This window comes from Nyctereutes procyonoides, unplaced genomic scaffold (genome assembly GCF_905146905.1).
Source record: "Nyctereutes procyonoides isolate TBG_1078 unplaced genomic scaffold, NYPRO_anot_genome, whole genome shotgun sequence".
NCBI lineage: Eukaryota > Metazoa > Chordata > Mammalia > Carnivora > Canidae > Nyctereutes > Nyctereutes procyonoides.
Genome location: NW_026575048.1, coordinates 34,073,427 through 34,088,465, shown reverse-complemented (window position 1 = coordinate 34,088,465; position 15,039 = coordinate 34,073,427). Strand labels below are relative to the sequence as shown.

Genomic DNA, 15,039 nt, shown 5'->3' with positions numbered 1-15,039 from the left:
AAGCCAAAGGCAGAGACTCAACTCCTGAGCCAGCCAGGCATCTCTCTGAGATGCCTTTAAAATGAAAATAAGAGCATTAAAAATAAAAGAACCTAAAATCACTAAGAGTCCATCACCCATGATGGTTTCAAAGATTTCACAAAAATTCTGGAAGACAACGACATATAAAAGAGACTGAACAGTGTAAACCAAAGTTAAAGATAAGCATTTTCATTTAACAGAGAAACCAAAAAGCACTGAGCTGGATTAAAGTGTGTGTGTGTGTGTGTGTGTGTGTGTGTGTGTGTGTGTGTGTATTTAGGATTAGGAATAAGGCACAAATGCCCACCCTACACATTATTATTAAACATGACACTGGTGGTTTTAGCTAATACAACCAGTCAAGAAAAAATAATTACAAGACAAAGGCCAAAATACGTTTAAAAAGAGCTGATGCTAGGAAAAATGATACTGATTTACCTGGCAGAGCCCTACAAAAAAGTTCTAGTTTTCTTTAAGTAAAGGTTCTAGTAAAACTAACTCCACATCCTAAAAGGATACTTACCAACAAATTCTGACCCACATGAACAGAACTTCTGATTGGCCTTGTCATTATTCCCTTGGTTTTAAAAACAAACAAGTATGAATCACTAATACTTAAGAAAAGACCACAGCACAAAAGTACAAAAAATAAAAATAAAAAAATAAAAAAAATGAATCTAGAGAAAAGAGGTGGTTTAAGCAACAAAAGAGAACTCTGAAGATACAAATTAGAATTTTTAAAGAGATTTGTGCATATATCGCATTCATAAAACAAAAACATGCTGCACTGAGCAGTTGTCATATAACATACTGGTTTCAAAAGTACAGCATAATAGTCCGACATTCTATACACTGTGCCATGCCTACCACAGTATAAGTATAAATGACACATTTTTTTAATTAAACAATACCATCAGGGGATCTCTGGGTGGCTAAGCAGTTTGGCCCCTGCCTTTGGCCCAGGGTGTGATCCTGGAGACCCGGGATCGAGTCCCACATCGGGCACCCTGCATGGAGCCTGCTTCTCCCTCTGCCTGTGTCTCTGCCTCTCTGTGTGTGTCTCTCTCATGAATAAATAAATAAAATCTTAAAAAAAAAAAAAAAAGGAAAAGAAAAACCAATACCATCAACACTTTTTAGAAATATTTTTATTTATTTGAAAGAGATAGAGAGCATGGGCAGGGGGAGGAGCAGAGGTTGAGGGAGAAGCAGACTCCCCACAGAGCAGGTAGCCCAATGCTGGGCTCAGTCCCTGGACTCTGGGATCATCTGAATGCAGATGCTTAATCTACTGAGCCACCCAGGCGCCCCTACCATCAACACTCTTGAACACTATACACAACAACTGTGCAATACGCATCATTTTCAGGAGTAAATAGAATATTTACAATTGGCCACTTGCTGGGCCAGAAAATGTGGCTCAACAAAATCTTTATTTATTTATTTTTTTGAAGTATTCATGAGAGGGATCCCTGGGTGGCGCAGCGGTTTGGCGCCTGCCTTTGGCCCAGGGCGTGATCCTGGAGACCCGGGATCGAATCCCACGTCGGGCTCCCGGTGCATGGAGCCTGCTTCTCCCTCTGCCTGTGTCTCTGCCTCTCTCTCTCTCTCTCTGTGTGTGACTATCATAAATAAATAATAAAAAAAAAATTTAAAAAAAAAAAGTATTCATGAGAGACACAGAGAGAGAGAGACACAAACACAAGGAGAGGGAGAAGCAGGCTCCATGCAGGGAGCCTGACGTGGGACTCGATCCTGGATCTCCAGGATCAGGCCCTGGGCTGAAGGCGGCACTAAACTGCTGAGTCACCCGTGCTGCCCTCAACAAACCTTTAAAGACTAAAATTATACAAAGTGGACTCTAATTATAGTAAAATTAAGGCAGAAATCAATAACAGGAAGAACTGGAAAATCCCTACATCTCTGGATATTAACCAATAAACTTCAATAATTCATAAATCAAACACTTAAGAAAAAAAGGATGCACTGAAAAAGAGCATTCAGAAGACAAAAAAAAAAAAAGCACCTCTGAAATTCTAAAGCATACTTGGCAAAATTAAAATATCCAACATGCTAGCAGATAAAAGTCAAAGAGTTAGCTCAGAACCAAAACCAAAAAATATGAGAAAAAAACAGGAAACAAAGCCAATCCAGGAGAGCTAACATACAAGCAATATTAAGTACCTGAAAGAGGAAAAAAAATTTGAAAGAAATATTAGCAAAAGAACTCCCAGATATAAAAGACGGAATCTTCCAATAAAAATGGCCTACCAAATATCCTCATCATTGAGGCATTACTGAAATTTCAGAAAACTGTATTTCTTATATATTGGTAAGAGAATTCTAAAAAGATTTAAGAGAGGGGGGAAAAATAGGTAATATGCAATGTATGAAAAATGTATGTGATATAAAACTACTATTCAATTACAATAGATATCTGAGAATAGGGTAATTCCTTCCAAGTTTTGATGGAAAATCATTTTCAACCCAAAATTTTATACCAAACTAATTATGTATCATGTGTATAGTAATAAGTTATCTAGACATTTCATTCCAGAATAATACAGGAAGCATTATAAAATATGTAAAGGAGAAGTTGAGATTCACTCTGATAGAACTGAGAACTTCTGCTATAAGGTATTATACATCAAAACTAAAACTGAAATTAAGAATCAAGGGCACCTGTGTGGCTCAGTCGGTTAAGTCTCCGACTCTCGGTTTCAGCTCAGGTCATGATCTCAGGGTCATGAGATTGAGTCCAACATCAGGGTCCTTGCTCAGTGCAGAGTCTGCTTGCATTTTTCTCTCCCTCTCCCTCTATCCCTCACCAAAAATAAAAATAAAAATAAAAATAAAAATAATAATAAAACAGAAAAGATGGATTGAGATTTATTAAAATAAATTGTACTATTTTGTCAAGAACATTCTTTTTTTTTTAATTCAATTTGCCAACATATAGTGTTAAGAACATTCTTAAGTGGAATTTGATATTTTAATTTTTTGTTTGTTTTACTGCAAATGCACAGAGATTAAGAATATAGTGGCAACTCTAGCACAATTTAGTGCCACCGATCTGGTTCATGTTAAGTTTATCAACAACTGCGTTTGCAAAATCAACATGGGGAAAAGGCAGTAGCATCTTATTGTTGTTATGAAATAGTTCTGATCTCACAAACCTGGGAGGGGTCCACAAACCACGCTTTGAAAATACTTTATTTTCAATATTCTTGGTCCTTTCCACTCTTATAATTTGGAATCAACTTCTCAATTTACACACACATACACCCTTACACACACACACACATGCTGTTTTTTTCCATGGAACAGCATTGAATCTTTGGATCAATTTGGGGAAAACTGACATACTGTCATACATTTACTTATCCTGTGTTTTTTAAAGTCTAGTTCCTTCAGCAATTCTTTGTAGTTTTTACACGTTTCCCCTTTCCTCATACATCTTTCTTTAGATTTATTCTGTTTTATGCTTTTCGATGACATTGTAAACAGTATCTTTTTGTAGAGAGGGAGAGAGAATCTTAAGCAGGCTCCATGTCTAGTGCAGAGCCTGATGCTTGATCTCATGACCCTGAGATCATGACCTGAACTGAAAACAAGAGTTTGAGGCTTACTGACTGAGCCAGCCAGGTGACTCACTACCAATTGGGCCAGCCAGGCACCCCAATGCTATCTTTTAACCTTAGTTTTCTAACTGACCCCTCTTCACATCATATACATAAAACAGACTTAAGCACAAAAAGTGGGGCACCAGGCTGGCTCAGTCAGTGGAGCAAGAGACTCTGGTCTCCAGGTTTTGAGTTTGAGTCCCATGTTGTGCATAGAACTTACTTTAAAAGGGGGAGGCGGGTTAAAAAATAAAAAGATGAAATAGTAAAACTTCAAGAAAACAGGAGAGTACCTTCATGATCAGAGTAAATCTTTGCCCCAAGGTGGTAACACTTGCATTTATAATTTGAATGAGCACTCTTTCTGAGTGACAAAGTATTCTTACTCTAGTTTCATTCTGCTCCTTCACACATATCAAACTTATCAAGCATGTCTGTCAGCTTCTGAAGAATGGAATTTTTCCAGCCTTAATTTAACTGTCCTCCCCTCCTCCTGCTGTTCCATTGTTCCTTTTCCAACTACATTTCTCAAATATTTAAAAACAAACCAACCAACCTAGAAAGAGCAAAGATGACACTAGTGGCGCTGAAGAATAAATATTACTTAATGAGAGAGGAAGTTAGACACAAATAATGCAGTGCCTCTGTCATTCCAAGTCAATTCTAGCAATGCACAGCCAAAATCCAATGAATACACATAAAATTAGAAAAGAAAAAACGCAATAATGATACAACAAAATGTCAGAGCTGCTGAATGGAGGAACTACAGAGGTGTGTGTGTGTGTATGTATCTTTTTCTGTATTTTCAACATTTCAACAATAAATTAGAACTCTCTCATTATCAGAAAATAAGTTTATTTTAAATTTTTAATATCCAGGGACACCTGGATGGCTCAGTTGGTCCCAGGATGGAGCCCCACCTCGGGCTCCCTGCACTGCAGGGAGTCTTGCTTCTCCCTCTCCCTCCGCCCCTCCACCATTGCTTGTGCTCTCCCTCTCGTTCTCTCTCTCAAATAAATAAGATCTTTAAATTTTTAATTTGCAATAACATTGAAGGAACAACAAAACAGGCAGTCATAATATACTGCAGTGGGAATATGAACTGACAATAATTCTTCTTTTAAAAAAAGATTTATTTATTTGAAAGAGAGCACAAGTGTGCATGCAGCAGGGAGGAAGTGAGGGAAATGGAGAGTCTTTTGAGGGTGGGGGCAGTCTCAAAGTAGACTCCACATTTAGTGCAGGGCCAGACACAGGGCTCAATCTCATGACCCTGAGATTAAACTGTTTGAGCAGAAACCAAAGGTCAGATGCTTAACCAACTGTGCCACGCAAGCACCTCTGAACTGACAATAATTCTTAAAAGAAACAGCATTTTGCAAGAAATATATTTGAAAAATGTATCCTTAAATTAGAAACAGGTCTGCTATCACATTAACAATAGTTAATGATACTAGTTTTCTACTACTGGAAAAAGGAGGATAAAGAGGAGTTCTAGTGGATCTCCATCTATTCTGTCTTCATCAGAACCAGCCATGTTGTCAGCAAGGAAGGGGATAGAAATAAAATCAAAACGGCACTTTCCCTCTCTAAAGTCCAAATTCACAAATTTTAAAATAAAGTTCTTCCCATTCTATGTCTACTGTGTTTTGTTCAGAAAAAAACCTGAAATATAGAAAATTATAAAGATGAAAGTTGCCTACAGGGCGCCTGGATGGCCTAGTTGGTTAAGTGTCTGCCTCCAGCTAAGGTCATGATCTCAGGGTCCTGAGATCAAGTCCCACATCAGGCTCCCTGATCAGCAGAGAGTCTGCTTCTCCCTCTCCCTCTCCCTCTATGCTCTCTCACTCTTCCTCAAATGAATAAATAAAAGCTTAAAAAAAATAAAGTTGTTTGCATTTTCTGATATTAAAACAAATCTGAAATCTATCAAATTCCAAATTTCTATTTACATTCCTGATACAGATACATGCTTACTAATGATAATGATACCATTTATTCACAAAGTAAAAATTACTGACTAAATAAAACAACTATTTAATAAACAAGTCAGTATATATCTCTTTCTAAGCCTGCATCAAGAACTTCGGTTAAGGGATCCCCGGGTGGTGCAGCGGTTTGGTGCCTGCCTTTGGCCCAGGGCGCGATCCTGGAAACCCGGGATCAAATCCCACATCAGGCTCCCGGTGCATGGAGCCTGCTTCTCCCTCTGCCTGTGTCTCTGCCTCTCTCTCTCTCCCTGTGTGACTATCATAAATAAATAAAAATTAAAAAAAAAGAATTAAAAAAAAAAAAAAGAACTTCGGTTAAGAGGGATGCCTGGGTGGTTCAATGGTTGGACGTCTGTCTTCGGCTCAGGGTGTGATCCTGGGGTCCTGGGATCGAGTTCCGCATTGGGCTCCCTTCATGGAGCCTGCTTCTCCCTCTGCCTGTGTCTCTGCCTCTCTCTGTGTCTCTCATGAATGAATGAATAAAATCTTAAAAAAAATAAAATAAAAAATAAAAAACTTTGGTTAAGGGACACGTGGGTGGTTCAGTCAGTCAAAGCATCTGCCTACGGTTCAGGTCATGATCCCCTGGTCCTGGGATTGAACCCTGCATTGGAATCCCTGCTCAGCAGGGAGCCTTCTTTTCCCTCTCCCTCTGCTCCTCCCTTGGCTCATGAGCACTCCCTGTCTCAAATAGGTAAATAAAAATCTTCAAAAAAAAGAAAAACGAATTTTGGTTAAATAAAATCCAAAAAATGGAATTGTTAGATCAAAGGATATGCACACATTACAATCTGATGTTTTTAATTATACTAATACTCGAATATAGGCGTTATTGATTTCCCTACCCTTACCAACACTAGGGATTAAGAAAAGAACTATGGTCTTCCATCCCTCAAATAACTCTTGCTTGCTAGAAACTTCCATTTCTCCCTTTCTCATGGTTGCTATATACTACTTCTCTTAAACTCATTTTGTTCAGTGACAGATTGTATGTACATAAAAACAATTTCCTATCCTCTGCCTAGCCCTCCAGGTAAAAGCCTGATGTTGACTCTGAGTAACTCACTTTCCCTGGGAGTCCTGAGCAACCCGTGATTCCATACAGCCAATCTCTCTCATGAAAGGGGAAAGACACATAATATAAAATTTCATTTACGTCAGTAATAATTGAGAAGAGATTATTCTATTATCTCTTGATGACTTTTATTTCCTTCAAGAACAGAAAGTTAATGAAAACTAGGCAAGCATCAAATTCTAACTGGCTATTTTGTGTTATGTTCCACAGTAGGCAGGAAAAATAAAAATAAAGACACCAATCTTCAAGAATTTTATACTCTTGAGTCTGACTAGAACAATATAGACAAATTATATATAAGCCCCAAGATTTTTATCAGCTGTTCAAGATACTTTTTCAATTAAATTAAGAAAGCTCCTCACTGGGACACCTGGGTAGCTCAGTGGTTGAGCATGTGCCTTTGGCTCAGGGTGTGATCCCAGAGTCCTGGGATCAAATCCCACATCGGGCTCCTTTCATGGAGCCTGCTTCTCTTGTTTCTGCCTCTCTCTCTCTCATGAATAGATAAAGTCTTTAAAAGGGGGTGGGAAGGCCCCTGAGTTGCTCAGTGGTTTAGCCCCACCTTCAGCTCAGGTTGTGATCCTGGAGACCTAGGATCGAGTCCCACATCGGGCTCCCTGCATGGAGCCTGCTTCTCCCTCTGCCTGTGTCTCTGCCTGTGTGTGTGTGTCTCATTAATAAATAAATTAAATATTTAAAAAAAAAAAAGCTCCTCATTTTGGAGGTGAGGAGACCGTGTAGAAGCAACATGGTATATTGTTTCAACCAAGGAAAGTTCTGTATAAATTGTGGTTGCTGCCCATCTTCTACAGAGCAATGGTAATGGTTATATTCTGGAATCCCAACCTAAAATTTGTTTAAAGCCAGTGGCAGATTGGGAAAGGATAGGAATGTAAGGATTTCTCTGAAGCATTCTGGCATTAAGGGACTACTTGAACACTATGTGCACTTATGTCTTTAAGACTTATCCTACTGCTGACCTCACATTTAGGGTCTGGAATAGCTTCTCCGGACTTCTTAAAAAGCATAGTCAAGGTTAAAGCAATGAGGTAGACAAGATTTTTACCAGTGATGCTCTGAATGAGGGCCAGGTCTAACAACATGAATATAATGGTTTCTCTATCACCAATCATTCTTCATAACAAGGCAGACTTAGAGAACGAATCACCCAAACACCCATACTGCAGGAAAAATTTGAGGCCAATAATCAACAGGTACCTAAGAAAATACTTTAAAGACACAATGAAGCATAACTTCAAAGGCTGCTGGCAAACAGGAAAGGACTGGCTCTTTTGAAATGACTAACTACCTGCACCAGAGGCTGGGAAGAGGCATTAATCATTACATGCAGAATGCTATAATTAGCAGCTTTTAAAAAAGCCAAACTTTTTGTGTTCAAGATGTGGAAAAACTGACATTGGACCATCTACAAGACATATCCATAAACTTAGGCATCCAATCAAGTAGGTAGTTCCCAGCTGCTACTAAATCTAATCTAGCACAGTAGCATCATCTTTTACTAGGATAGTATGGTTTATATGTTTAACTTAGTTTTTAATTTAGTTCTGTCCATTTGACTTGAACATCTACCTAGAAAAATTATGTAGAAAAAATAAAATATCAAAGAGCCTACCTATCCAACAAGTAACTCAATAGCTTTCCTTTTATCTCTGACACTTTTTAACACTTCCAATCATGTACACATCATAATTCTATCTATCTGCAGCCCGGTGGCCTGGTTTCAGTTTCCCAATCTGCCACATAAAAGCTGTGAAACTGACAAGTTACTTAATTAACCTTTTTGTGCCTCAGTTTCATCTGTAAAATGGGGGTAATTATAGGACCTACTTTATAATGTCAGTGTGAGGACTAAAAAGAAACACATATAAAGCAACTGGAATAAAATCTGTACAAAGGTTCAATGAATGTTAGAATTTATAAAAGCCAAGTTTGCTAAATATGGTCTATCTATGAGACTGAATACAGTATTATATATAGATTCATAACAAGTCTAGCAGCTGACATAACAATTTTATAGTGCTTTAGAGTGTATGTAGCACATAATCTTTTTTTTTTTAAAGATTTTATTTATTTATTCATGAGAGACAGAGAGACAGAGAGAGGCAGAGACACAGGCAGAGGGAGAAGCAGGCTCCATGAAGGGAGCCTGACATGGGACTCAATCCCAGGTCTCCAGGATCACACCCCGGGCTGAAGGTGGCGCTACACCTCTGAGCCACCGGGGCTGCCCATGTAGCACATAATCTATTACTAATGACTTCAGGCATTGTGCACAAAGCATTCTGCCTCTCTCCTTGTGCCCTACAAAAGTGTTCCAAGATATTTTCATTGTTCAAATCCTACCTAGCTCGTGAACACAAGTGAATCACTAACTATCCAGAACCGTCCTGATCCTGGTTACTCTCTCTCTGCCAGTGGAATCAGAAGGAACAAAGAGTTGCCTCTATGCCACTCTGAAAAGCTTATAATATCCAATGAGTATTGTGGTTCACAAACTACAAAGGACCTCAGGAATGCCTCAGTCAGATTTTCTCCTATGTGCCATATGGCACTGAGGATATTCTGGGCATTTAATAATGTCCCTGGAGAATAAAATGCCAGTATTCACCAAATTACCGCTTTTTGCTGCCAAAGAACAATGAGGCTTCAATAATTTTCTCCTGTTACAGCAGAAATAGATAGGGCATGACTTCAACATGAGCAAACTGTGAAGATCACTCCAATGTGCACTTGTTTACATCAGCATGAGGGCTGGTTAGCATGGCTCTGTGCTTTGGCCAGAGACTGCTCCTAACCCCATTTAGCTATTTGAAAATGAGAGCCACAAATGAGAAAATGTGGCTCTGTACTACTCTCTCTGGACTTAGAAAACGAGACAACAAAAAATAAAAGCCTCAAATGTTTATAATGCTTCATCATAATTCAAAAGAATTGCTGGTAAATTCACCCAGTAAACTCCTTAAATTTATAAGATGGGGACATCATCTTATTTATCAAGCACTTGGTAATTGCCTTAATCTAGAATATACTCAGAAAATATGTTCAAAAGGATCGTGTATTCTATATAATTTCTATGTTCAACACAGGGGTGGTCTTAATAATTTTATTTCAATATATTCTCTTAGTTCTTATGGATGATGAAAAACACAATACTAGTTTTTCCATTCTGGCCAATCTGTTAAAGGAAACATTACTTATAAACAGATTCTAAGCTATCAGGATGGTAAATTAAAAATGTACTTGCATGGGGATCCCTGGGTGGCGCAGCGGTTTGGCGCCTGCCTTTGGCCCAGGGCGCGATCCTGGAGACCCAGGATCGAATCCCACATCGGGCTCCCGGTGCATGGAGCCTGCTTCTCCCTCCGCCTGTGTCTCTGCCTCTCTCTCTCTCTCTCTCTCTCTGTGACTATCATAAATAAATTTAAAAATTTTTTTAAAAAAATAAATAAAAAAAAATAAAAATGTACTTGCATGTTTTGGATACATTTTTAAAACCATTTGTCAGATTCTTGTTCTGGCAAGATTCTTACGACTAGCCACATTAGTTCTTGAGCTTAAAATGAATCTTATATTCTAGCTTCTTTCAATTAAGTAATAAATGCATATGGCTCTTCAGCATTTATTAGTGACAGACATTATTTATAAAATGATGAAATATGTTTTCATGTTCCATCTATCTGAAGAAAAATTAGCTTACTTTCCTACTTCTTGAAATACTTCCATTGGTAGATAAAATGATTGTTTCTACATTACCTAGTTTGATTATTTTTTCCAGCAAAGGACCCAAATCACACAGAATATACTAACTCGAGCCAATCTAAACATAGTGTCCCCTAAAAAACCTAATAAAGCCAAATGGCTGACAGACACATGAAAAAATGCTCAACATCACTCAGCAAAATCACAATGAGCAACCACCTCACACCTGTCAGAATGGCTAAAATTAACAACTCAGGAAACAACAGATGTTGTCAAGGACGCAGAGAAAGGGGAACCCTCTTACATTGTTGGTGGGAATGCAAACTGATGCAGCCACTCTGGAACAGTATGGCAGTTCCTTAAAAACATAAAGATAGACCTACCCTACAACCCAGCAACTACAATACTAGGTATCTATCCAAAGGATACAAAAATAGTCATTTGAAGGGGTACATGCACCCGAGTGTTTATAGCAGCAATGTCCACAATAGGCAAACTATGGAAAGAGCCCAGGTATCAATTAACAGATGAATGGCTAAAGGAGATGCGTTATATGCATACACAATGGAATATTATTCGGCCATCAAAAAGAATGAAATCTTGGGGAGCCTAGGTGGCTCAGCTGATTAAGTGTCTGCCTCTGACCCAGGTCATAAGCTTGTGGTCCTGGGATCGAACCCCATGTTGGAGTCTGCTTCTCCCCCTCTCTTTATCCCTTGCTTCTGCTCGTGCTCTATCTCAAATAAATAAAGAACAAAATCTTTCAAAGAAATTAAAAAATAAGAATAATGAAATCTTGCCATTTGCAACAACATGGATGGAACTAGAGGGTATTAGCTAAGTGAAATAAGTCAGTAGGAGGAAGACACCATATGATTTCATTTAAATGTGGAATTTAAGAAACAAAACAGATGAACATAGGAGAAGGGAAGGAAAAATAAAAATAAAAACAGAGAAGGAGGTAAACCATAAGAGACTTTTAAAGAATAAACAGGGTTGCTGGAAGGAAGGGGGGGGATGGGGTAACTAGGTGATGAGCATTAAGGAGGATATCTGATGTTATGAGCATTGGGTGTTGTATGCAACTGATGAATCACTAAATTCTATCCCTGAAACTAATAATAAACTATGTTAACTAAATTGAATTTAAATAAAAAATAAATAGGGACGACTGGGTGGCTTAGTGGTTGAGCGCCTGTCTGCCTTTGGCTCAGGGCATGATCCCCAAGTTCCAGGAACAAGTCCCGCATCGGGCTCCCTGTGGGGACCCTGCTTCTCCCCTCTGCCTATGTCTCTACCTCTCTCTGTGTCTCTCATGAGGAAATAAAATCTTAAATAATTAAAAAAAATTTTTTCTAAAGATTTTATTTATTTCTTCATGAGAGACACACACAGAGAGAGAGGCACAGACACAGGCAGAGGGAGAAGCAGGCTCCATGCAGGGAGCCCAATGTGGGACTTGATCCCGGGACTCCAGGATCAGGGCCTGAGCTGAAGGCAGATGCTTAACCACTAAGCCAGGTAGGCATCCCCCAAATTTTTTAAATTTTAATAAAGCAATGCTGTCATGCTAACTACTGACATCAAATTATTTCTCAAAGGATTTGAAGGACAAGGATTCCAGTATCTCTGTCACACATGTGCTGCTTTAGAAAATCTGCATCCATTTCTGAAAAGAGAAATATACACAAAAGATCTGAGAGCTGGGTGTGTGTGTGTGTGTGTGTGTGTGTGTGTGTGTGTAATACAAGGACCAAATCACAGCTTCAGTAAGTCTCCAAACCTGTCTTAGCCCCCCAAAAAACCAGATTCAATAACCACAGTGGAGGCTAACGAAGCAGGGCCAATTTTTGAAATAAAATTAATATGCTATATTTCCCTTGATATACAATTTTTAAGGCATTCATGACTTACTAGTAGAGAGCTGAATTATAGTAGGAAAGATTGTGAACAAAAGCTGAAAGAAGTTAACATGAAGTGGACAAAAACACTGCACTCTCTTACACACCACCCTACACATAAGCTGCTGCCCGCATACAGCCATGCTCACCTGTTCCCTCTACGTAAAACATGCTGCCCTCTTTCCAAGGTTGAGTAAATGCCAACTACTATCTGAAGTTTACCTGACCCTGACAGTCAGTAATTGCCTATCTTTTGAGTTTAAACATATTGTTAGACCTCTAAGATATTTATGCTTGAATGGTACCATGAGCATATCATAAAAGACCACCACCATTCCTCCACAATCCCCAAAACTACAAACCAGGGATGGAATTTTTTTCACTCTTGCTTCCCATCAATGCACAAAGCAGATACAAGTTAAGTATAAGAAATACGAAGTTTTAAAATAAAAAATTAAAAAAAAAAATAAAAAATAAGGGATCCCTGGGTGGCGCAGCGGTTTGGCGCCTGCCTTTGGCCCAGGGCGCGATCCTGGAGACCCGGGATCGAATCCCACGTCAGGCTCCTGGTGCATGGAGCCTGCTTCTCCCTCTGCCTGTGTCTCTGCCTCTCTCTCTCTCTCTCTCTCTCTCTCTCTCTCTCTGTGCCTATCATAAATAAATAAAAAATTAAAAAAAAATAAAGAAATACGAAGTTTTCATCTCAGACTTCCTCAAGAGAAAATAAAAGGCCAAATGTTCTGTCAAGAGTCACCTGCCTGGGACCCAGATCTTCTGTTTTAGGTCTGGGATTCTAATGACTGACTCTATAAGGTTTTAGGAATCTGGAGATTAGCATTTCCTAAAATAGTGTTTGCTGGACATTGTCTTGCAGGATGCTAATAGCTACATACATCAATTGGAAAAGTCTGGATTAAAATAAAGCTAAAATGATTACTTTTACTGTAGAACACCTGCAGGGCTTTAATATGGTAATAACACTACAAATTTCCAAGATAAAATTCCATCATGAAGCCTTTAGTAAACTAAGTTGAACAAGATCATGAAGAGAGTTTGGAAATGGTTCAAAGAAGGTTGTTTTGTATTGTTTCTAATTGTCACAATATTAGTGAATACTTCCTATCAGTTTCTACGATGCTCTTACCTGATATGCGTTGCAGGCAGAGATTCATACTGGCGAGACAAAAAGAGCTCCCTATGTTTCAGCTGATGTTTCTGTTTATCAGTCAAGTCCGCCTCAATTGTTGTTTCTGATTCTTCCTCAATTTCTTCTACACAAATAAAATTCAAAGAATGTATTACTACACGGCACATTATCTACCTGGACATTAAGACAGATCAATCATTTGTTCAAAATTTTCTTCAAACCAACTTTTGTTATTTTATTTTAAATTTACATATTTAACTTGTCATTTGAATTTACAACCATAAAATGACATGAATTGAGGCCACAAAGAGAAAGAACTGCGATTTTAAAATGGCAGATGGAACATGTGTATTTATCTCCTCTACTCTCATAAAAGCACCCCAAATTAAAAAATAAATAAATAAATAAATAAATAAATAAATAAATAAATAAATAAAAAGCACAGCAATGAAAATGTACACATATTTCAATGACAATAAAAGTGGAAACAATAATGGAGGAAAAACTTTCAGCCAAAAAAAGTTTTAGAAGATGGAAAGCAGATGTTAAAAAAAAAAAAAGTACAAGCTTAGCTAAGAGAAGGAAGTGACAATCTATATATTTGTATGTACAGATAGATAGATGCAAGGAGAAGGCAAGCACAAAGCTTGAGGTGACTTAGCCTTCAAAGATACTAAGTACTCTGAGAAAGAGGAATAGGCAAGAGAAAAAGCCAGGAGGAAGGTTGAAAGTCTATCTACAATACTGTAACTAAATCCCAGAATACTCCACTTGAAAAAAAGACATTAATAGGAAAAATGGAAATAGGATAACACTTCTCAAATATGATAACATGGGGGTGCATGGGTGGCTCAGTGGGTTAAGCAGCTGCCTTCAGCTCAGGTCACCATCTCAGGATCTCAACGTCCTAGGATCCAGCCTCAAGCCTCCCACCAAGGCTTCTTGCTCAGTGGGGAGCCTGCTTCCTTTTTCCCCTTTGCCTCTCTCCCTGCTCATGCAGGGTCTCTCTCAAATAAATAAATAAAATCTTTTTCAAAAAATTGAGAACACAAACAAAAAACTAATAGAAGGATCCAGAAGGTATTGCTAAGGAAATCTCCCAGAAATTTCAACACTAAGACAAAGAGATAAACCAGTAGAAAACGAAGTATAAAAAAAGAAAATAAAAAATAATTCACAAAACCCAACATCCCAAGCATAAAAGTTTCAGAAAGAAACAACAGAGAAAACACATTTCTTTATCTCTTTTGGTGGGGAGAGGGAGGAAAGGAACACCTATCAAAGAAATGATTCAGGGACATTTCCCAGACTGAATTTCTGGCATACTTAGTTACTTTTAAGTGCTAACATGAGATCCGAAAGTTTACGGAGAGAAAACATAAGTCACATGCAAAGAAACTAGCATCATAGTGGAATTCTATATGAATAGGAACACTATCCTAAGATGGTGAAGCAATGTTATCCAAAAGGAAAAATGATAGTCAACCTAGAATTATACTCGAAAATTGTAAACTATTTATCAAGTCTGGAAACAGAGTAAGAACAATCTTTCATTCATTCA

The 15,039-nt window shown here is 38.3% G+C and overlaps 1 protein-coding gene across 5 annotated transcripts in view; it reads right to left on the bottom strand.

Annotated features, from left to right (window-relative positions):
• MTA3 (metastasis associated 1 family member 3) overlaps positions 1-15,039 on the bottom strand; it is a 218,029-nt gene that overhangs the window by 101,754 nt on the left and 101,236 nt on the right. For all 5 annotated transcript variants that reach the window (XR_008664722.1, XM_055327315.1, XM_055327316.1 and 2 more), the window contains exon 4: positions 13,476-13,602. Coding sequence is in view for 4 of the 5 variants with exons in the window: in XM_055327315.1 (XP_055183290.1) it covers positions 13,476-13,602 (127 nt within the window). In the remaining variant the exon portion in view is untranslated. The remainder of the gene's footprint in view (positions 1-13,475; positions 13,603-15,039) is intronic.